This window comes from Synchiropus splendidus, chromosome 19, assembly GCF_027744825.2.
Source record: "Synchiropus splendidus isolate RoL2022-P1 chromosome 19, RoL_Sspl_1.0, whole genome shotgun sequence".
NCBI classification, from domain to species: Eukaryota; Metazoa; Chordata; class Actinopteri; order Syngnathiformes; family Callionymidae; genus Synchiropus; species Synchiropus splendidus.
The window spans coordinates 5,306,915-5,328,995 of record NC_071352.1 but is presented as its reverse complement, the minus strand read 5'-3'; the positions used below and the strand labels follow the sequence as shown (position 1 = coordinate 5,328,995).

General features: G+C 43.1%; 4 protein-coding genes across 8 annotated transcripts; all 4 read left to right on the top strand.

Moving 5' to 3' along the window:
* Positions 1-165: 165 nt before the first annotated feature.
* Positions 166-5,460, top strand: il12rb2l (interleukin 12 receptor, beta 2a, like). 2 transcript variants are annotated; one of them, XM_053852045.1, is made up of 15 exons: positions 166-238; positions 405-503; positions 1,312-1,450; positions 1,513-1,661; positions 1,798-1,940; positions 2,010-2,154; positions 2,306-2,382; positions 2,450-2,666; positions 2,740-2,940; positions 3,020-3,124; positions 3,198-3,332; positions 4,000-4,164; positions 4,237-4,306; positions 4,695-4,791; positions 4,886-5,460. In XM_053852045.1, the coding sequence occupies exons 2-15, from the start codon at positions 431-433 to the stop codon at positions 5,228-5,230; spliced, it is 2,061 nt and encodes a 686-aa protein (XP_053708020.1). In that variant the 5' UTR covers positions 166-238; positions 405-430; the 3' UTR covers positions 5,231-5,460. The 2 variants fall into 2 exon arrangements, with proteins under 2 accessions (XP_053708020.1, XP_053708019.1); XM_053852044.1 differs by having other exon boundaries at positions 1,309-1,450.
* A 547-nt stretch (positions 5,461-6,007) lies between these two features.
* Positions 6,008-16,598, top strand: LOC128751332 (transportin-2-like). 3 transcript variants are annotated; one of them, XM_053852289.1, is made up of 25 exons: positions 6,008-6,120; positions 7,805-7,904; positions 8,185-8,260; positions 8,350-8,499; positions 8,702-8,808; positions 9,189-9,322; positions 9,554-9,635; positions 9,775-9,897; positions 10,078-10,196; positions 10,326-10,386; positions 10,495-10,669; positions 10,758-10,910; positions 11,001-11,226; positions 11,404-11,575; positions 11,666-11,752; positions 11,818-11,925; positions 11,999-12,157; positions 12,239-12,326; positions 12,432-12,530; positions 13,320-13,415; positions 13,483-13,558; positions 13,625-13,724; positions 13,787-13,861; positions 14,061-14,190; positions 14,408-16,598. In XM_053852289.1, exons 2-24 carry the CDS (start codon positions 7,806-7,808, stop codon positions 14,166-14,168), a joined length of 2,673 nt encoding a protein of 890 aa, XP_053708264.1. In that variant the 5' UTR covers positions 6,008-6,120; position 7,805; the 3' UTR covers positions 14,169-14,190; positions 14,408-16,598. The 3 variants fall into 3 exon arrangements, with proteins under 3 accessions (XP_053708264.1, XP_053708263.1, XP_053708265.1); XM_053852288.1 differs by having other exon boundaries at positions 6,026-6,194; XM_053852290.1 differs by lacking the exon at positions 6,008-6,120 and adding an exon at positions 6,317-6,336.
* A 2,133-nt stretch (positions 16,599-18,731) lies between these two features.
* On the top strand, positions 18,732-20,114 carry LOC128751361 (deoxyhypusine synthase-like). The gene is made up of 3 exons (XM_053852330.1): positions 18,732-18,923; positions 19,703-19,864; positions 19,968-20,114. The coding sequence occupies exons 1-3, from the start codon at positions 18,732-18,734 to the stop codon at positions 20,091-20,093; spliced, it is 480 nt and encodes a 159-aa protein (XP_053708305.1). The 3' UTR covers positions 20,094-20,114.
* A 171-nt stretch (positions 20,115-20,285) lies between these two features.
* Positions 20,286-22,005, top strand: LOC128751161 (deoxyhypusine synthase-like). 2 transcript variants are annotated; one of them, XM_053852007.1, is made up of 6 exons: positions 20,286-20,745; positions 20,805-20,891; positions 21,031-21,136; positions 21,200-21,303; positions 21,666-21,791; positions 21,873-22,005. In XM_053852007.1, exons 1-6 carry the CDS (start codon positions 20,704-20,706, stop codon positions 21,954-21,956), a joined length of 549 nt encoding a protein of 182 aa, XP_053707982.1. In that variant the 5' UTR covers positions 20,286-20,703; the 3' UTR covers positions 21,957-22,005. The 2 variants fall into 2 exon arrangements, with proteins under 2 accessions (XP_053707982.1, XP_053707983.1); XM_053852008.1 differs by having other exon boundaries at positions 20,677-20,745; positions 20,795-20,891.
* The last annotated feature ends 76 nt before the right edge of the window (positions 22,006-22,081 follow it).

The following is a 22,081-nucleotide window of genomic DNA, read 5'->3' as shown; positions in this document are numbered from 1 at the left end:
ATATGTCATTGAGACAAGCAAATTGTTTCAATTGTACTTTAAAATAGACAAACGCGATAAAAATGCTCGCATTGTCAACGCGACACAACAATAAAGTTCAACGAGGAAAAAAATGCCGATCGTTCACGAGTTCCTCCGAAGATTCACGAGTTGGTGACATTTCCCGTAATACAGTAGGTGGAGTCAAGGAAATCTATCTGAAAAGATCAGCCGAACATTACATCTGTGGCGGGATGAGGTAAAACGATGGTTAATAGATTCTCTCTCTGAAGTATTTCACACAGTTAGAGCTGTGTTAGAGCCTTATTAGCATGCCATATGAAGGTTTACGTTGTGGCTCATAAACGCTAAGTTTATTGTCACGTGTGTTTGTTTGTTTGTTTGTTTGTTTGTGGTCGTAACAGGAACCTGGCAATACGACTCAGTTGTGATGGCCTTGCTTCCGATCTGGTGGCAGCTATGCATTTTTTTCGTCACTGCAAATAATCGTGTTGTCGGTGCCAGTAAGTATTGCTGAAATGTCTGTGAACTAGCGGACGTTAACTGCCGTTACATGATTTCCTGTACATGATATACGCTTATTGTCACCCGGAACAGTGGTCTCACTGTTCCGGGTGACAATACTGACGACTGTCTGTAACGAATAGAATTAAATAAGTCACCTGGAATTCCCCAATTCTTATGCGAAGAACCGTGGTTCGTCAGGTTTGTGGTTTCTTATAATTGTATATTAGTCATCCTATCTCATCCTCGCCCCCACCCATCTAATGTGTTGTGTAGGCTGTTTTCTTGCTGACATTGCAGTGCTGTTCTTTGTTGTTATTTGATTTGATTTGAGAACACACTTAAACAATCGATTTATCTTAAGAAGTCATTGGAGGACAAGTACACCCACCAAAACACCTACTAACTTGTGGTGTCTTGTAGTTTTTATTTTGAAACGTTAAGAATAACAGGACGATTTTACATCGACTCTGTTGACCATTTAGCTCTTTGTAGCTCTATCACTCTGCATCTGCCCCTCCTCTCTTAGAATATTTAAGGTTTTTTGTCTATTGGTGATCACGTCTCACAATGCTTTGGGTGAACTTTTCAAGTGTTACTGATTCAAATTTAATTTGAAGAGGATGTGGTGACAATGGTGGTTTAGACCTTTGCCTAAGCATTTCCTGTTAATGTCTGAAGTAAGGCGTTTCCCGTCTGCTAAAAAAAACACACTAAATATGCATGCTGCATAACACGCCATGGTCACTTGAGGGTAAACTTTTGTTTGAGATTATTGATTGTAAAATAAAATATTTTTGCCAGCAGATTTTCTCCTTTCGAAACCAAGGTGCTACATCCCATGTGGTCAGATTTGCCAGGCTGCCATCCACTGTTATTGGGATGCATGGCCGGATCATAGCGTCTCCACTAACTACACTCTGCACTGGGAGCCACCTCGTCACAAGTAAATCGAACCCACATCTGAACTCTGTACAATAAATTACACAATTGTTTTTGTCTCCCCAGCAAAGACCATGTGAACACTGGTAACCCGAGTGGGATTATCCACCGTGAAAACTTTGCAAGCCACCGTGAATTAAGTGTTTGGGTCCAGGCTGTACACCAGAATGGTTCTGCCAAATCCCCGAGAAGTGTTTTTGACACAGGCAAAATCCGTAAGTAATATGCATCAGCTAAAATTTCTGCCTTCATTTTAGACTTTACTTAGAATTGCCAATTACTATTTATATCTATAACTTTATATGAGAAGTGAATGTTCTGTTACGTCACTTTTGTTGTATGTTTTCATAGAGAAACCTCCTGCGCCAAGTATTACATCCAGCCACAGGGATCCAATGGAAATTCACTGGGACCTGACCTGTGAAAAACTACATTTAGGAATGGGATCTTGTGATGTTCGGCATCGCGCTGAGACTGAAAAAGACTGGGTTAAGGTTTGTCTTGAATGCTGACAGATATCGGCTCTGGATCAGTACATCATGTTTCCTTGTCTGTTTTAACAGACTGATGTTGGATCGCACACCAGCTATGAGCACCGCCAGCCCGTGCAGCCTGGTTTGACCTATGAATTTCAGGTCCGCTGTGCATGTTCTACTGGACTGATGAGTGACTGGAGTGGGACCACCAAAATCCTGAGCCAAGAAATGAGTAAGCCACTCTTCCTATGGTATTACTCCTGACTATACTGGCCAATACACCAGGTTTAGTGGTCTTGCTAGTGAGGGTCATGAGTTTGCTCTATGCTCCTCAGCTCTGTGATTCTCTCTGAGAAAGTAAACTTCCTTTTCCACTTTTTCAGCCCCCGTGGGTGAGCTGGATGTTTGGAGAGACTGCAAGGTGTCCCAGCAAAAACTCTCCTGTGTGTTGCTGTGGAAGGTAAAATCATCATTCTAATGTCCCATCAGTACGTCGAATCATATTTTTTCCTCTGTTCCCCATCTAGAAACTTCCAAGGTCTCAGGCTCGAGGAGAAATTCTAGGATATACTGTGTTAAATAGTGGGATTTGGTATAATATTTCCACTGCACGACCAGGCCGCCAGTTGGTGTGTGATAAAACAAAGTGCTATCTTAATGTCTCTCTCATGTCTTCAGCCAAAATATGGGCGTATAACTCCGTCGGAGCCTCTGCGCCTGCCTATCTTCATTTCCCTCAACCAGGTATTAAGAGTGGTTTAGTTTGTTTGTGCTGGACTGTCATTTTCAGGATACTATGGATGCTTTGTCTTCTCAGATATAGAAAACAACAAGGAAATACTCAGTTTCCAGATGAATCCAGAGAAACTTGATGTGCAGTGGGATCCCCCTGCTCACCTCTCTGCCAGAGACACTGGTGATGACTATGTTGTTCAGTACAAACAAGTTGGGCAACCTTTAGGACAAGGTTTTGATTGGTTAAGAGTGAATCAGAGTGGTACATCAATAACATTTCAAGGTACTTTGTTGCCACATTTTGTTGGACAAATGCTATATGGTGTTCTCTACCATATTAAATGTCATGTTTTCACATTTAGATCAATTCAGGAAGTATAGACCTTACCAAGTCTCGCTGTATTCCGTCTCACATGAGGGAACAAGTCGCCAGCATTCATCAGTCATCGCGTATTCTGGACAGACAAGTGAGTTGGTGAAACATATTCTTTCACCTAAGGCCATTTTGTGTCTCCTTAATGTTTTTATGTTCTGTTTTAGTCCCACCACAGGTGCCTTCCTTCAAAGTGATAAAGATCAATGCCTATAGTGTGGCCTTGTTTTGGGAGCCAATTCCGCTGTCCATGCAGAATGGAGTGGTACTGTACTACCAAATAGGAGGGGCGACTCCCAATGGTAATGAACAGCTAGTGAGAAGTGTTTACATTAAATACCATTCATAGTTTCATTCACCAAGTCATATTCAGCTTAAAATTTATTTGGTTCATTGTAAACTAATTAATTCAATTCAAAATTTGGGAGACAACTGGGGAGTTCTGCAAATAGAACACAACAGTAGGTTGTTACCAGGAGTTGTAAATGAATGGCAATGTGTGACGCTGTTCCTGAAGAATATGTTCAAATTATCTGACTAATATGGCTTTGAATTTCCTGATTTTACATCGACAACTTATTTTTGTTTATATGCACTCACGTCAATAACTTCGTTATGACCTCCGACAATTGTAGTGGTTTCGTATTAGGGCTCTGTTTCTGGGTTAGTAAACAGAACAACTCCAAAACCATCTATGGTTAAAATGGGCAGAAGCAAGACACCCGCTTCTCGTGTCTGGTGTGTCTTATAGCAGCTCTGGAAAGCTACTACCACCTGCTGTCCGTTTGAGCTCAGTGCATGCGGAATGTTAATGTAGGTTATGTAGAAAAATTGGGAAATGATATCGGATCTGTAAATCACATCAATATTTAAGTTATCTACATATGTTGACAAGGATTTATCGGTTCAAGGTCCCTGTGTAACCTGTATATTATTCAAAAACGCATTGACTCCACTTCTGTTCCGTAGATGTGCACAATGTGTCTGCAGTCCCTCATAATGAAAACAGGACTTTTGAGCTGAAGGGCCTCAGTCCAGGTCGCAATTACGAAGTGTGGATAAAGGCGGTGACTGTAGCTGGACCTGGAGCCAATGTTTCCGCAAAATTCAAAACAAAGAGTGAAGAACAAACTGGTAGGGCATATCAACGTTTGCTCCACGTATGAGACACTTTCTAAATGTGGCTCTGCTGTTTCTTGTTTGCAGTACATTTTATTCTAGCAGTGCTTGGTTCTGCTGCCTTGATTACAATTGTCTGCGCGTGCATTTTTGTCAGGTAAGTTCACTTCAACGTATTTACCTCAGTCACACTGCATCATCTTTGACAGAGTTTCCTTACTTGACTATTCCAGAAAGTCCATTTATGTTGTAGTTCATTGATAAATTAACTTATCAGATAGAATTGTTAGTGTTCTACATATTTCTAAGGTATAAGCACAGATATTGAACGTAAGGTCTCCTACATACTTTAGAAACTCAAGGCGCCAATAGTAATTTACTTTTAAGCCCTGTTTTTCATCAGAACTTTTGTCTTTACCATGTTTTTGTGAATTGGGTCTTAATTTTTAATCTGATTCTTAAAGTGAGATTAATACCTTAAATGAAGAATGGTCTTGTTTGTTCAATAAATAAGTTGTGGTTTAGTTTATTTTTGGTCTTTTCAGAGCATATCGGGGAGACACCCTGTCTTCTCCCCTGTGTTTTGACAAAAATGTTCCAGATCCTCACAACAGCCTAATTTTACAACAGTTGAAGAATCAAGTAAGGGCCAATTCCATTCTATTCCACTGAATGATGAAATCCTATTTCTAAAGTGAGAAAATAAGATGAACATTTTTTTGACATTCTCTTGTAGATAAATGATCATTCAGTCTGGCTCCTCTCTCCCCTCTGTGAGCCACATCCTGAAATATCTGTATTGGAGGTTGTTGAGAACAAACCAGCAACGTTCTTCAGTGGCTGCTTGAAGACATTTAACCTGGACCAGCAGATGGAAGATAGCAGCAGCTCAGTGGAGAGTGACAGGATGGATCAAAGATCCAAAAAAGAGGACTATAGCCAGATGTTGGACTCTGATGGCGAGCAAGGTGGGCAGCAGCTGCTGGACCATGAGGAACACTGGAATTCATCACAGGAGGATTTCAGCTCGGGATATGAAAAGCATTTCATGCCTACACCTCAGGAATTACTGGGCTGCTAACCCCTGAGATCAGTCATGGGATGAATAATGACGGCAAACGGGGAAGATCATGTCAGTTTATATTTATTTTCATCCTTGGAGAACACTTGAAATGTTTTCCTGAGTGTTACTAACATTTTCAAACATGCAGTATTGATCTTGCATATCATGTCAGTGCCATGGCATTCTTTTTTTATTGAGGTTTGAATTTTTGCCCTCTGGAAATGAACGGGCAAATAAACTAATATGTAAAAGTGTTTGGTCTGGGTTTTCTTGAGTAATTTAATTACATATTATATGTCTATTACATCCATTTTTGCTCAGTAGCAGGAGTCAAGATTGTTGGAAATGAATTTTTATTTTTTTTAAGTGACACAAGCAAACAGTATATTATGGTTAAAAAAACATAACAGGTTGCTGAAATAAAGCAGCTCAAAAATGATGATTATTTTGAAATTGGGTCTTAAAACATGAACAACAACGCACGTTAGTGGAGTCAAATTTGGTTCACTATTAGTACAAAAAGGATTCAAATTCTCATCGTTGGAGTCTGCTAGTTTATTATGTTATACAGGGGCAAAAGAGATGACTTATAGTGTCATGTGGAATGCGTGGGACTTAAATTAAATGGTGGTAATGCAAGGTGAAAGGTTGTTAGCGTGCTTTCGAGATTATTGAATGCGCAAAAACAGTAGATTTTCGAAGTTCGTTCCCGTTTGACAGAATCCCACGTGACACTGAAGGTGGCGTTCTAATCCTGCGTGACTTCATCCCAACTCTCGCGTTCCTCGCTCTTACGGAAGCTGCAACAGGTCAATTTCAATCGGCGTGCTCATTTGAACAAGAAGAGCCACTGCGAGGCGAGCGAACGAGCGGCCCACTACGCCACATACAACTTTTAAGTTACGACTGTACGTGATTTGTGTTCTTGAGTCGTTTGCCAATTCGCGCTGACAAATTATTGCCGACAAGACTGCTCGCTTGGGTAAGGCGCTCCGCTGCGACTGTGTGATTTGTAGCTTTAGCAGCCAGTTAAGCGGCTAAGGCTAACTTACAAAACGTGTTCATCTCCTCGCGATTACATTTGGAACAACACGGTAGCTCCTGTTGTGTTTTTCCTGCGGAAGGTGCGTCTATAAAATAGTTTTACGTCTATTCTTGCGTATTTACGCCTGCTTGAGGGAGTTGAAGCTGCTGTTTGATTTGTCTTGTGCCCGGCACAATGTGGCGACCCGGCCCGCAGCGGCGCTGTCGACTAGGCCCGAAGATGAACTTTAGCACCGTCGAGTTTTTATCAAACCGTTGTAAAGTTAATCACCACCATTTAGTACAAATTCCACCCATACCTCGCCTACTTTTCGTCTGGAATTATTTAGGAAATGTAAACGACGGCTGTGCTACGTGACTAGCGGCGTTCCACGATTTTATCCCGCACTTAATCCAGCTGCTTAGGGATTTGACCCCGCCATTTGAATGCACAGTTTAAACTAGGCGTTTTACGAGTCCCTCTACAAGATATGAGTGTTTCTTCAAATTGGAACAGCAAAGCGATCTGTGGTGGGGGTTGTCGGGGATTAGCTCGGAACGATTAAGCCGGGTGACTGAGATTTTAGCCCGTTACGTCTAATGTCGTGTTTTGTCAGGCTTGAACTCTTTTTTTCTGGCTGGCAGCTCGGAGGACAGCCGCAGGTGGTGTCATGTTACCGCTCGCTAAGTCAGAGGACCCCTGCTTATCACGACACCCACATGTGCTTTCATTACAAGCCTTCGGCTCCTTTTAGCCTCGGCCGCCAAATCTGGGTTTATGTTTCTTTTTTAATATTGCTCTGAAAGTTTCGTGTGTTTTAAAAAGATTTGTTTCCCATACCTTCATATGTAGCACTGATCCAAGATATGGACTTGTCTAAAGCTGCCAACTTTACTAACTACAATTTAGGATATGTTTTGTTGCACCATTTTATGGGGCCAAATGTTATTTTGAAACATTTGAATTTCACAATATATGGCTTTGAAAGTCCTGTTTCCAATGTTGCAGTGAAACGAAAGTTTTAATAGTGGATTACAATTGACTGATCGTTGCAGCTCTTGTGCGTGAGTGTTCTACTTTTACTTCAAGTTAGAGCAGTTTGAAAGCTTGATCATGAATGTGGCCAAATTGTTAAACAGAACCCAAATCTCAGGGTTACAGTCTCTCCTGCCTCTTCATATGTGATTCAGATTCCATAAAACACAGAATGAGATGTTATTCTTGTGCAAGCACATGCAATTGGTGGAGTTGTCGGTGACTGGAGGATGGTATGCTTGAAGAAGGGATAAAATTTATGGGTACGCATCATCGGTAGTGTTCCTCTGGGTCATAGGGTGTTTCGGCCTTTAGCACTATACAGGAGAACAAGGACGTGCTTACTGCCACTGCAAATGTGATTCAAATATAGAATGAAGATTCCAGTTGTTTAATTCTCAAAAAAAAAAAACTTGAATTTTCTGTTGTTTTAGCACTACTGTTTTAGTCCCGTTAGGAGGCGACAAAGTCATTTTAATCTTTGACCACACCCAGTTTGTATGTGTTCCAACAATGTTTTGTGTACTTCACAGGATGGAGTGGCAGCCAGATGAGCAGGGACTGCAGCAAGTCCTTCAACTGCTCAAAGACTCTCAGTCACCCAACACAGTCACACAGAGAGCAGTACAACAAGTATCCTACTTTTATTTATCAAGAACTGCTTATTTCCGTTGTACTGCAGTGTTACCAATCACCACAATATTGCGGTCGCCCAATACCAAGTTGAAGAACAGAAACCTGGCTGTGTAAAGTTTTATTGGTTTTGGTCTAGCCTAGTCAGATGGTGAAAGACTGTGAAATTTGATCTGTGAAATGATCTGTTGATGAAAGTCAAGTTAATTGGCATTGAAGGGCTATCAATCAGCAGCAGTGAAGCTCGAGGTGTGGAAATTGTCCTTAACTGCTCCTCTAGAAACTTGAACAACTCAACCAGTTTCCGGACTTCAACAACTTTCTCATCTTCGTACTCACACGGCTAAAATCTGAAGGTATGTAACTAGTGTTGTGGACACTTGCGGTCATTAAGTGTGGGCCTATTTAAGCCCTGAAAATTCTTGACACTTGTTCATTGCGACAGATGAACCGACCCGTTCACTCAGTGGCCTGATACTGAAGAACAATGTGAAGGCCCACTACCAGAACTTTCCTTCTCAAGTTGCCGACTTCATAAAGCAGGAATGTCTCAATAACATCGGAGATCCCTCACCACTCATTCGAGCCACAATCGGTGAGATTCCGTGCTCCTAAATACTGTTTTTTTTTTTTTGTTTTTTTTTTTTTTGGCTTCTGAGATGATGCATAATAACGTCTGACTGCCAGTGAAGGTGTTTGTATTCATACTGTCTGATCCAGAAACCTAATTCATAGTACATTGACAAGACGTTTTTGAGTTACTTTGCTTACAAGGTCTGCCTGTATCTCACTTAAAGGCATCCTGATAACAACTATTGCGTCAAAGGGAGAGCTACAAACGTGGCCAGAGCTCTTGCCTCAGCTCTGCAATCTGCTCAACTCTGAGGACTACAACACGTGTGAGGTTTGTCATCTTACATTCTCACTTATGGAACTGTCAATCATGTGTACGGGATGAAATGGTAAAAGTAGAATGTGGGCTTTGGAGATGATGCATCAAAACCTCCTGACTTCTGAGGGTTTTTGTATTCATACTGTCTGATCTGAAGACCACACCTGTCAAATCAGAAACCCATATTTGGCAGTGGATTCATTGGAGTTTTGGTCGGCGTTTCAGCTGAAAATGTAAATGATGCAAAAGAGTCCTGTCGTGATGAATGTGATGTGGCACCCCAATTGCCTGCAGACGAACTAAAATATCTGATGTAGTTTTGTTTCTCTCTCTTGTGTCCTTGTATGTTTGCGTTTGATTTGACAGCTTCTCTGTGTATGTCCGTGTCTCAGGGCTCGTTTGGAGCACTGCAGAAAATCTGTGAGGATTCGTCAGAGCTGCTGGACAGTGATGCGTTGAACAGACCACTCAATATTATGATCCCCAAATTCCTCCAATTCTTCAAGCACTGCAGCCCCAAAATTAGGTATGTAACAAATTTGACTAATTATTTTTTTTTACCTGAACATGGCATTAATTTCATTTCTATGTCCATGTAGTTTTCTCAAACTAAATGTTAGCTGTTAGTGTTCAGAGTACCATATTTTCCTTACTGGTGTGTGTGTGTGTGTATATATATATATATATATATATATATATATATATATTTCATTTATTATTATGACTGACCTGTTCTTTCTCCCTGATACACCCCTAGGTCCCATGCCATTGCATGTGTGAATCAGTTCATCATTGGACGAGCACAGGCTCTCATGGACAACATTGACACTTTCATAGAGGTAAAATCAGTCTGGCAGAACCTTTGTTTTGAGTTGAAATGCCTGCTTCAGTTTGCTGAAGTCTGTTAGCGATCACACCTTGAATAAAATCTTTTTTCCCCCCTCCTCCCTGCCTATCAATTTCCTTCCATCTGTCTAGAGCCTGTTTGCGCTGGCAGCTGATGAGGACTCTGAGGTCCGTAAAAATGTGTGCCGAGCCTTAGTCATGTTACTGGAAGTCCGTGTAGACCGTCTCATCCCCCACATGCACAGCATTATTCAGGTATGATGCAGTAAGCCGCGTAGTTGGATTCATATTCCGTCTGGACTTGATGAAACACCCAGCTCATTGATGTAAAATGATACTTAATGTTCCTATTCTTTCTGATCCAGTACGAAAAGCTGAGATGTTTGTTTTTGTCTCGTTCATGATAATCATTTTTTGTATTTTTAATGTTTGCAGTACATGCTTCAAAGAACTCAAGATCCAGATGAGAATGTAGCTTTGGAGGCCTGCGAATTCTGGCTTACTTTAGCAGAACAGCCGATCTGCAAGGAGATGTTGTCTGGACACTTGGCTCAGTAAGTCAGACATGCTGCAGTCATCATAAGGATTTCTTTTTCCTAAGAACGTACATTCTTTAAAAGGTGTCTTCTGAGCCCCCTTATTTTGTCTGCTTTTATTTACTTTTATTAAATGTCTTTCAACAGACTGATCCCCATCTTGGTGAATGGAATGAGGTATTCAGAGATTGACATCATTCTGTTAAAGGTAAATTGGTTTAGTGGAATTAAACCAGTATTATCAATCCTACCCGTTTGCCAATGATGGTGATATAGGTCCTGTGTGAGTGTTCAAATATTCCTCACATTGTGACAGGGTGATGTGGAGGAAGACGAAGCCGTTCCAGACAGCGATCAGGACATCAAGCCTCGTTTCCATAAATCCCGAACTGTGACCCTGCAACACGAAGGTCTCGAGGGAGAGGAAGGGGAGGACACAGAAGATGATGAGGACGACGACGATGACGACACCTTATCAGATTGGAACCTCAGTGAGTAGTTTACAATCGACTTGCTGCATTTTAAGGAACCCTCTTTTTTTTTTTTCTTGGAACAGGCTAATGGGTGAATGTCTTTCAGGAAAGTGTTCCGCAGCAGCGTTGGATGTGCTTGCAAACGTGTTCCGGGATGAGCTTCTGCCTCACCTCCTGCCACTTTTGAAAGGTCTCCTCTTTCATCCCGACTGGGTTATTAAGGAGTCTGGAATTCTGGTTTTGGGTGCAATCGCAGAAGGTAATAGCACTTTGGCTTTTGCTTCACACCCCACAGTTGAGTCTTGTATTTCTGGACTTTGTTTAAAAAACAAAACATTTTACTCTCTAGGTTGCATGCAGGGTATGGTTCCGTACCTGCCGGAGCTCATCCCCCACCTCATCCAGTGTTTGTGTGACAAGAAGGCTCTGGTACGCTCGATTGCTTGTTGGACACTTAGTCGTTATGCACATTGGGTGGTGTCCCAGCCCCCGGATTCCTACCTCAAACCTCTCATGACTGAGCTTCTGAAGCGCATTCTGGATGGGAACAAGAGGGTACAAGAGGCTGCCTGCAGGTGAGTCTCTTCCCACATCGATGCTCCTTTGAGTTTACATGGACATGATGAAACACCCAGCTCATTGAAATGCAATGATACACTAGTTCCTTAAATCACTGATCCATAGCTTTTTGTCGATTTAATATCAGTTTTTTTTTTCTTTTGTTGCAATTATTGTATTGTTTTTGTTTGCAGTGCATTTGCCACCTTGGAAGAGGAGGCCTGTACTGAGCTGGTGCCATATCTCAGCTTCATTTTGGACACTTTGGTTTTTGCTTTTGGAAAGTATCAGCACAAGAATCTCCTTATCCTTTATGATGCCATAGGAACTCTGGCCGACTCTGTGGGTCACCATCTAAATCAGCCTGTAAGCATTGCCATGCTAATTCAAACAATGAGTGCTGATAGGTTTTCGGTCGTCTGAAGCGGTTTGACATTAACATGAACTCTCATTCAGGAATACATTCAGAAGTTAATGCCCCCACTCATAGCCAAGTGGAATGAGCTCAAAGACGAAGACAAGGATCTGTTTCCTTTACTGGAGGTAAGGTGCTTTATAGGCTATGTGCCAACGAATCATTTGTAAATGTCTAAACCTTGTTGTTCCAGTGTCTGTCATCTGTAGCCACCGCCTTGCAGAGTGGATTCCTGCCTTATTGTGAGCCTGTTTACCAACGCTGTGTCACCCTAGTACAGAAAACATTAGCACAAGCCATGGTGAGACTGCAGTCAAAACATGAGTCATTTTGAGTTCTTGAAAAAGTCTGATGCGTGTTTTCCTCTGCTGCAGATGTACAACCAGCATCCGGATCAGTATGAAGCTCCAGACAAAGACTTTATGATCGTAGCCCTGGATCTACTCAGTGGTCTGGCTGAAGGTTTAGGTGGCCATGTGGACCAGCTTGTAGCACGCTCCAACATCATGACCCTGCTGTTCCAGTGCATGCAGGTGGGCTTTTCTTACTCAACACGATCTGAATGAGCTACAGTGTTGTCTTACTGAACCAGAAAAAACATGTTCTTATTTTAGGATACAATGCCTGAAGTGAGGCAAAGCTCCTTTGCTCTGTTGGGCGATTTGACTAAGGCCTGTTTTCTGCATGTGAAGCCTTGCATCGGTGAGTTGCTGCACAGACATGCCCGTGGGAAAATATACATTCAGGCTTAAGTAGGACGTTTCTGCCTTAGCTCGTTTGACCACAATCTTTTCATTCTCCTGTCAGCCGAGTTCATGCCCATCCTGGGACTCAACTTAAACCCAGAATTCATCTCTGTGTGCAACAATGCCACCTGGGCCATTGGAGAGATTTCAATGCAAATGGGTGAGAAAGCAGGTTTCTGTTGTCTTCAATATATATATATAAGGTTTAGGAAAGCAGGGGCTCAGTATCTGAATGTGATGAAAATCCCAGCTCATTGACAAAAATGATACATTATGTTCCTATTAATTTTCTGATTCAGATATTGCAGCCCTCGTCTCCAAACCTTGTGACAGAAGAGTTATCTTGGTGTCTGGAAATAAAGATGGAGACTCTTCAAAGACAGTCAAGTCTTTGTGTCCTTTGAAATAGCTCTGGTTAAAAGCAGGATAGACCTTAAATCTCTGCTTTAATTGTATCCCTGAGACTATGACATGCCTCCTTCAAACCTGGGATTTGTTAACTAACATTGCCCGATATTTTGCTGTGAAACTGGCCTGTTGATTTTAGCTTGTTATGATTAAGCATTCGATAGTGCCAGATCTAACGTTTCAGGTCCAAATCCAAAAATTGTGAAATGATATCAAAGCCATGTCGGCATGTGATGCTTCATAGCTTGCAATTCTGCCTCGGTGGCGCAGATTTTTGCTTGCCTAACATGCATCCAAATGGCATGTCCAAGTACAAGATTATTCACCAGTGGAGTCTTTTTTTTCAGGCTCAATTGCCAAGCAGCAAACAGATTGTTCAGGTGAGCACATAGGCTCTGGTCTGAAATCTTGGTCTAACTGAAGGAGTTACGTGACAGGAAGCCCACTTCCTGAGAAAGTGAAGTCAATGCAGATTTAATGTGATGCCAAAGTTCTTAGGTTGGGGAAAAAAGGCAAATGAATAATGGCCATCTGTGTGCAGGTGCTGAAATGCAGCCCTACGTCGGCTTGGTTTTGCCTAACCTGGTTGAGATCATAAACAGACCCAATACACCCAAGACCCTTTTGGAAAACACAGGTAAACGCAGCAGAAGCTGCCATTGTTTTGATGGGTCAGGTTGTAATGTTTGTCCCTGTCTGTACAGCCATTACAATCGGCAGGCTGGGTTATGTCTGTCCTCAGGAAGTGGCACCGCAGCTTCAGCATTTTATCAGACCATGGTGAGTGTTCAGAATGCCTCTCCAACCAGGAGGATTCACTTGACCAAGCCCAACGCTGATTTGCAGGTGCACTTCTCTGAGGAATATTCGAGACAATGAGGAGAAGGACTCAGCTTTTCGCGGAATCTGCGTCATGATCGGTGTCAACCCTGCAGGAGTCGTTCAGGTGTGCAGTACACTTGAGAGCTGTGGTTTGGTTTCAGACACTCACCTGCAGTTTCCCTGCAGGATTTTATTTTCTTCTGTGATGCTGTGGCGTCATGGGTGAGCCCCAAAGATGACCTCAGGGACATGTTTTATAAGGTGGGTGCCATCCAAAGCTCGCAACTCATCCTTAATATCAATACCATACAATGATGAGATATTTAGACATTCGAAACCTGATGCACCGTGTGGATATTACTTGGGTCTGACATGTGTGGGTGATGTTTCTTTACATGGCAGTTGTTGAAAACGAGAGGTACATGTATCTAACCCTTATTTTGTTCTCCCCTCCTGTTAGATCCTTCACGGCTTCAAGGACCAGGTTGGCGAAGAAAACTGGCAGCAGTTCTCCGAGCAATTCCCTCCTTTGTTGAAGGAGCGGCTGTCGGCGTGCTACGGTGTCTAACAAGTGGACAGGACACCTGTAGGTGAGTGGAACTTGTCTCCTCTGGAGAGCCTTGTCAGCTGATCCTGGAAGTGATGAAAATCCCAGCTCATTGATACACAATGATACACTTTGTTCCCAAAACGATTTTCTGATCCAAATGATGAATCACTCTCCCGAAAGCGTTCACGTGACTTTGAACGACTGAGGTATGAAATAAGCCTGCGATTAATCTCAGGCCCCGTCTTATGTGTCTTCAGGTTAACGTAGGGATGGGTTACTGGGGAACTCAACGCACCGCCCAGATCAAGGGGAGATGGAGGGATGTGACGCGCCACGAACCTCCACTCAGCAAAGGGCCTGCTTCCCTGTGCCCTGTGTGTCTCTGTAAGGGAGGGTGGGAGGTGGGTGGTGAGGGAGGGTAAACTAGGGATATATGTATACCTCTCGGATTTAACGCCTCACTAAATCCAACACACTCTGAAGTGACTTTCACCAACAGCACCGCAGGGATCCTTGGTGAGGTGAAGCCAGCTCGCCGGCTGGTTCCAACCTCGCCAACCCTTTAGACATTCTGTCAACAACGGCAGACATAAAGTAGCAAGGGCGTGGCAGAGAGGGTACATTTTAAGGCTCAATATCAACCAGCGTGATGTGCCAGCGTTCCAGTGTCACAACTCACAGTTAATAGGTAAAGCTTACGTGATTGGTCAATGGCTAGTCACAGCAAGGCTTGCCGGTTAAACACATGCTTTTACGATGTAACACAGACGTGCACTGATTTTTGGCACCTTTTACCGCTAAATTCATCTCGTGTGCACATATTTTTGTTTTTCACCTGTACATTAGATTGAGTTTAATTTCCCTCTAGTTGTATGAAATGAGTTTGGTTCTCCTCAAGGTCAGGCTCACAGGTTTATCACACCACCGTACAATTATTGCATGACGTAAGATCACAATGAAGTGCTGCATGTTGGAGTGAATAACTGTTGCTGACGTCACCGTCACTCGCGGCGGGGGGCTGGCGATGGCCGCCAGGAGCTTTGCTCGGTTCCCTTTCCATTCTGTGTAATCGTTGTACCCAAGCGCTGACACGGTGGAGGTTGTGCTGAGAGAACCTCGGTTTGACCAAGCTGTCATGGCATCAATCCCAATACTGTAGGCTGCGTCACTGACAATGCTTCTGCTGCTACTTAAATTTCCTCTACAGGTCAATGAGAGCGCTAAAGCATCATAGAAAGAATACTGATATTATTGCACTTTTGTCTGAAATGTAGAACTTCAACTGTAAGATGCAGTGGCGACACACTGTTAATGGATTTTTTTTTTTTATATACGTTTTAGGACTGTCGATTGCTTGCTAAAGTAAGCATATTAATGGTAAAATATCAAATGACTCCTAACATGGGTAAAACAATGTAGCTCTTTGCATCGTACACCAGTATTTTTGAACTCCTTTTGTTTGTGTTCCCGGGCCATTGTGGTGTTTTTGTTCACTGCTGTTTTGATCGCTGTCACGGTATCCAGAACAATGCATGCTGTTCAGTGCGCTCGCCCCGACTTTCGGGTCCTCTATGGCAATACACCAGGCTGGACGAAGACTGTTCCATCCCAGCTCAATCTAGCGACTCCCTTTTGGTTAGCTCCCCCCCAATCGAGTTTTGTCCACAGTGGACGTTTGTACTGAAATCTTTTGCGGCTGTAAGCCTTGTGGTATTTTTAAAACCACAAGTACTGTGTAGGAAGCTTTCACACCAGCCTTCACATGCTGTTGCAATGAGGGTCCTACCTGTGTTCTTGGGGTCAGCAGATGTGGGGGTCACAATTGAGGTGCTCAGGGGTGTAGTAATGAATTAGATGGCTGCTTTTCTGGTTTGTCTGTAGAGTTTTCCAACAAGAATTGAGAGAACAGACCTTGATATTCAAAGAGTCTGACTGCAATGGAATCAAGTTTCAAGCAGATGTTGGTGCTGCTGGAGAACACAGGGAGGACACCAAGTAAGAAACGCATCCTGATGGTGTCCCCTCAAAAGCCCTCAGTTTTGGGCCACGACCAGTCAGCTGTGATGTGGCTCAGCCAGTTAGATGATTTTAAATTTTTATTTTTACATTTGATTTATTTTAATAATTTTCTTTTCTATTTTTTGTGCTCTGTGCGCAAAGTTATTTTTGGACTTTAAAAGTTTTTTTTTCCTTTTGTTTTATTTGTATTCTTTTAATTTAAAGAATTTCTTTTCGTTGTTTTATAGCGGACCGTTGGAGCATGTTAATGTTGTGCTTGGAGCGAAGGAGTACCTCAAGTAGGAATTGAAATTCATAACTTTGCTTCAATCAAATCCAATATCTTTGTAGTACCAATTTTCTCAACTGTGGCGCTGGAGGAACGTTATCTGATGTATTTCTTATTTAATTTTGTGAATAGGGGAAAATAAAACTTTTTTTTCTATTACACTTGTGTCTTCTGTTTTTCTTTTCCCTTCAGCTCAGCTTCATTTCTGCAAGTCGAATATCTGAAAATCAGGAATTCTAGCATAGATAATTGGGTAATGGGTCATAAAAATAATCGACACCATGTAAGAGTCTGGATTTTACCGTCTTATGAAATTATTTCAGTTAGCAAAAACTGTAGTTCTATTTTTTTTTCTGTGGGTTTCATTAACTAACACTGGAAGAGATTTCATGGAGTTGAATTTTATAATTTTATAGGTAAAATAAAGGAATTGGGTAAATGATGAATGGTGTAGACAAATGATGGAGACATGCTCTCCCTCCTAATTCCTGAATATCGCTGGAAGTCAATTATACATACAAGCACATGGCTGGATGGACCGTAGCCTCCTGCCAGAGGGAAGAGGAACAAACAGTCCATGTCCAGGATGAGACAGGTGGCAGGCTGCAACCGATCACCTTCTCAGCAGAACGTATGATACGCTACAGTCGGCTCTTGTCCCTGGAGGTGGCGCTGTTGTACCAGACAGTGATAGAGGAGGTGAGGATGGACTGGATGATGGCTGTGTAGAACTCCACCAGCAACTTTGTCGGCAGTCGTAGCTTTCGTAGCTGCCTCAAAAAGAACAGCTGGGCCTTCCTGATGAGGGACATGATGGTTGGCTCCCATTTGAGGTCCTCAGTGATGGTGGTTCCTAGGAAGCAGAAGGAGTCTACAATAGGAATGGGTAAACCAGCCAACATGAGAGGGGACAGAGAAACTGTGACTCTCCTGAAGTCTATGACCATCTCCATTGCCTTCTGGGCATTGAGCTCCAGGTTGTTGTGGCCGCACCAGGACACCAGCCGCTCCACCTCCCTCCTGTAAGCCGACTCATCTCCATCTGAGATGAGCCCGATGATGGTGGTGTCATCCGTAAACTTGATCAGCTTCACGGACTCGTGGCTGGAGGTGCAGCAGTTAGTGTACAGAGAGAAGAGCCATGGAGAGAGAACACAGCCCTGAGGAGACCCGATGTTGAGGGTCCGAGTGTCGGAGACAGTCGTCCCCAGCCGCACATGCTGACTTCGGCTGGTCAGGAAGTCTGTAATCCATCTGCAGAGGGAGTCAGGCACGTCGAGCTGGTGAAGCTTGTCTTCAAGCAGAGCTGGAAGAATCTGTTAAAGGCAGAGCAAAACAGGATCAAACAGGATCCTGGCATAGGTTCGTAGACTTCAGCTCATCTACCTGCCATCATCGAAGTTACTTAAAGGTTTTTAGAACATTCTTCATGGTCTGTTGGTGCTTACATTTATCTCAGGAGCATCTGGCTGTGGGACAACATCTGACTCATCTGTCTTAAAGCCCGCCCACTTGAATATGTAGGTGTGTGTTTGTAAAGTGATGTCGATATCTGTGAACTCTCAGACACCAACTGGATGTCAGGTACGTGAGTCAAACTTCTTTTGTAGGACAAACCGACGGGGTGTGCTGGCAGTAAAGTTTCTTTGCATTGTGTATTTAATTTAACTGTACTTCTGACTTGTCATGAGAAATTAAAATTCAGACTGTGCGTGCGTTAAATGATAATTAATTAATTATTTATTTAATTAATATTTTTTAGTGAAGACTGAAAGCTGTGTATATTGAAGGTAGGTAGCAGCAGTTGAGTGAGGGCATCAGTGCAGAGCAGTTGAGGTGATAAAGAGGGCGGGCGGTTTTACACCCCTTTATGTGACTTGAAAAAATCGGAATTTAAAGTCCTGTCCAAGAAGCTCATGAGCAACTCCTGAGTTAACTGGTGCTTCTTCTTTCCTAACAAGCATTTTAAGAAGAATTAAAACAGCTCCTCTTTAACTGACAGAAGAGAACGCCTGACTTGGGTTCATCTGGGGCTGGAAAAAAAAAAAAAAAAAAAAGAGGCGGGTGTTTTCTTATCAGACTGGTTTGACGTTTGGATCCCGGCCATAGTCAACGCAACACGCCCAGTAACTCTTTTAATTAAAGTGATTGGTGTATCAAAACTGCCGTTCATTATCTCTTCAGATTATATTTGACCAGAGTAGATGAGAATAGATTAGACCCCAAAAGATGGGTCTGTGCCCCCGCTTCTGTGTGTTTCACTCCCATCTCTCTCTGTTCTTTCAGTGGGCAAAATGGCGGGTCATTCGCACGGCTTTTCCACACCCAACTACAGAGTGTGTGACCCCATGCCGGACGGCACCCCGGTGGTCAAAGGCTATGACTTCAACAAGGGTGTGGATCACAAGGCTCTGCTGCGGTCCTACCTCACCACTGGATTACAGGCCACTCGATTTGGCTTGGCGGTCAAGCAGATCAACAGCATGGTGAGTGTGCATCACGCCGGACAACAATGTTCTGGACGCTGAGAGAACTGTTTCAAATAGCTGCAGATAGAAGTTGGTTCCAGCCACAGTGGTGCAGACTCTCAGGGGTCTTAAGCTTTTACTGTATAGTTCCAGGACCTTTCTTCTAACCTCCTCATGTGCAGTGCCACCTAAGATACAGCAAAAAAAACTAAGCTATCAATCTCTATAAATGTGCTTGGACAAAGTTTTATGTCAAAGGTCTTGTTTAAATGTGAGCTGCTCTACTTTGGCAGTCACTATGAGAACAAGATGAAAGAAAAATTGTCAGGTGGAAGACACAATATGCACGTATGCCCATTACTCTTGTTTAATTGTTTCATAAGAGTTGGGTTTCTAACAACTTCAATGAGGCATGAACAATCATTGGGACCAAATCCAAGTGAATGTGCTCATCCAAACGGTTAGCTAAAAACCTCATCGCCATGGTAGCGTCAAGCTCAACCAGGTCAGGTGTGTCAGTCTCCCTTGTCATTTTTGGAGGCTTATTTTAGCGCGTAGCATCTTTATAGTTCCCCACCTACTCCATTCAAAACTCAGACAAACACGCCCAAAACAGTGGTCTGAAGTTCTCAAAGCTCAGATCACTGCTGATCCAGTTATGCATTGAAACTGTGGTGGCCACGTAAAATGACTCAGCAGGCCAGAGTTGGTCCCCGGGCCATGAGTTTGAGCCCCGTGTCACGTGTTTTTTTTTTGTCTTTAGACTTTAAAAAATACTCTCTTAACTGCCCCCACAGATCGAGAAGCGCATGCAGCCTGTGGTGGCTAAGAACGGGGAAGAGCCAGACCCGGCCGTCTGCCCCTGTTACGGTAGCTGCACCATCTTCTTGGGCTACACGTCGAACCTCATCAGCTCCGGCCTCCGGGAGACCATCTGCTACCTGGCTCAACACAGAATGGTATTCTTGCAACCTTCGTTGAGGAGGTTATGTTTTCCACCGTGTTGGTCTGTGTTCAAAACAACTCAAAAAGACTGAATGATGAAATTCTTATTTCCACCAGGTGGATGTAATTGTGACCACAGCAGGAGGGATAGAGGAAGATCTGATCAAGTGTATGGCACCAAGCTACATCGGCGACTTCCAAATGCCTGGCAAGTACTTGTACAAAAAAGGCCACAACAGGTGAGAGTCTTGAGTCCTTCTTTACCTCTACCAAGAGGTTTTCATTATGTTTGTGTTCAAAATAACTTGTAACGTTACAAACAGATTGGGACGATACTTTCAGGACGTGTGTGAAATTGTACAAGGAATAAATCATTCAAGTTGTGGGTGTGATCCCAATCGCTTTTATAGCCATCAATCCAGGTGTTCAGTACACATGAGATACACACTTTAAGCGTATCCAAAGTGGTCTATGGTTAGATACCTGGTCTGTAAAAGGTTTCGAAATAAAGTTTTTTGGAATCAGTCGACTAGAAAGACCTGTTAAAACATAGTAATGGAATGTTTGGCAGCTTCAATAAAGGTGTGTTCTATACATGAGAAGTGCAGGCCTCAACATGTCCGCTTACTTATATCCCTAATCCTTCAGCATACACTGTTGCAGAGATGCTTATAACATGGTGAGGTTCAGGATGAATTCTCAGACGATGAGTCTGATCAGTGTGTTAGCCAGAGTCTGGCGAAAACGTGGCTGCAGGAGACAAAGCCTGGACTGAGCGGGATGACTTTTTGGTTGCAGGAATGGAAATATTCTTCTACCAGAGGAAAACTATGTCAAATTCAACGAGTGGTTGATGCCCATCCTGAAGCAGCTGCTGCAGGAGCAGAAGACGCAGGTTGGAAAACCGGTCAAAGAGCTTTTCTTTAGCCCATATATAATCTAAGTCCATTCCAGGGCGTAAACTGGACCCCATCCAAGATGATCCATCGCCTAGGAAAGGAGATAGACAACCCTGAGTCTGTGTGCTACTGGGCCTACAAGGTGAAATCATTACAGAATGTTGCTTGACCCTGCAGCCAATGTGAAGCAGCGGCGCGGTCTGCAGCTGTGACAGTTAAGAATCTCACGATTTACAGGGCAGACGAAAAAAAAAGGCTGACAAATGTGTTTGCTTGTTCAGAATAAGATCCCGGTCTTCAGTCCAGCCCTGACAGACGGGGCCATTGGAGATGCTCTATTCCTGTTCGGAAGAGACACCCCTGGCCTGATCGTAGACATTAGTGAAGGTGGAGCTACTTGATGGCCAGTCGTGGTTTGTCTCTTTCTGACCATCGCATGCTCCACTGCAGATGTGGTGCGCATGAATAACCTCGTCCTGGCAGCCAACAGCACTGGCATCATCACCCTGGGAGGGGGTGTGGCTAAACATCACATCTGCAATGCCAACTCCTGGGTGAGTCTTCATGCATGTCTCTCCAAATTGCTCTCCTTTTCTTGTCTTTACTTTTTATTGCGCTGCTCATTTATTTAGTTGAGAATGCCATGTGTTATTTTTCCCTCAGAAGACCTGGGTTGACTTCATGACTTCAGGCAAACCCAGTGTTGTGGTTGTGAAAAACCTGCAGAAATAAGTGACCCACTCGTGAAGCTTAACTCTGAGGAGTGTTACTGTTTTTTTTATTATTATTATTTTTTTATATTTCATTTATTTTTTCATTAATGCACTATCTACCAATGATGAATCTACCAAAGCACTTCCTGGCAATAAAGCTTTTTGTAATCCTCTCATTCTTGGTTGCTTTTGCATCCTACCAGAGAGACGGAGCAGACTATGCTGTGTACGTGAACACAGCTCAAGAATTTGACGGTTGCGACTCTGGTGCCAGACCAGATGAGGCGGTGTCCTGGGGCAAGATCAACAAGAAAGCTGAACCTGTAAAGGTCGGCAGTGCTGCCACTCACGACTCAACTTTGTTTTTTATTTGATGCTGGCAGTATGTTAGAATACGTTCTATTTTTCAGGTGTTTGGAGATGCATCCTTGATCTTCCCTCTGCTGGTGGCGACGACTTTTGCAGCACAAGCGAATCAAACGACTTCAAAGTAGACAATGGCATTAGCTCAGCTTCAGTGGGTGTGGTGTATATCAAATGTGGCGCTGTATTAAGCTCTTCTGTGAAGGGAGCTGAAAACATTTGTGTGTCTAGCTGAAGAAAAATATACATTAAAAGT

Bases quoted from the DNA above. Each gene is read 5' to 3' on its own strand.
- il12rb2l (XM_053852044.1), top strand. From the start codon at position 431: ATGGCCTTGCTTCCGATCTGGTGGCAGCTATGCATTTTTTTCGTCACT. The intron at 2,383-2,449 runs GTAAAATCATCA...TTCCCCATCTAG, and splicing joins CCTGTGTGTTGCTGTGGAAG to AAACTTCCAAGGTCTCAGGC. The intron at 3,333-3,999 runs GTAATGAACAGC...TCTGTTCCGTAG, and splicing joins AGGAGGGGCGACTCCCAATG to ATGTGCACAATGTGTCTGCA.
- LOC128751332 (XM_053852289.1), top strand. From the start codon at position 7,806: ATGGAGTGGCAGCCAGATGAGCAGGGACTGCAGCAAGTCCTTCAACTG. The intron at 10,670-10,757 runs GTGAGTAGTTTA...AATGTCTTTCAG, and splicing joins CTTATCAGATTGGAACCTCA to GAAAGTGTTCCGCAGCAGCG. The intron at 11,926-11,998 runs GTGAGACTGCAG...CCTCTGCTGCAG, and splicing joins AAACATTAGCACAAGCCATG to ATGTACAACCAGCATCCGGA.
- LOC128751361 (XM_053852330.1), top strand. From the start codon at position 18,732: ATGGCGGGTCATTCGCACGGCTTTTCCACACCCAACTACAGAGTGTGT. The intron at 18,924-19,702 runs GTGAGTGTGCAT...CTGCCCCCACAG, and splicing joins TCAAGCAGATCAACAGCATG to ATCGAGAAGCGCATGCAGCC. The intron at 19,865-19,967 runs GTATTCTTGCAA...TATTTCCACCAG, and splicing joins ACCTGGCTCAACACAGAATG to GTGGATGTAATTGTGACCAC.
- LOC128751161 (XM_053852007.1), top strand. From the start codon at position 20,704: ATGCCCATCCTGAAGCAGCTGCTGCAGGAGCAGAAGACGCAG. The intron at 20,892-21,030 runs GTGAAATCATTA...TTGCTTGTTCAG, and splicing joins TGTGCTACTGGGCCTACAAG to AATAAGATCCCGGTCTTCAG. The intron at 21,137-21,199 runs GTGGAGCTACTT...GCTCCACTGCAG, and splicing joins GATCGTAGACATTAGTGAAG to ATGTGGTGCGCATGAATAAC.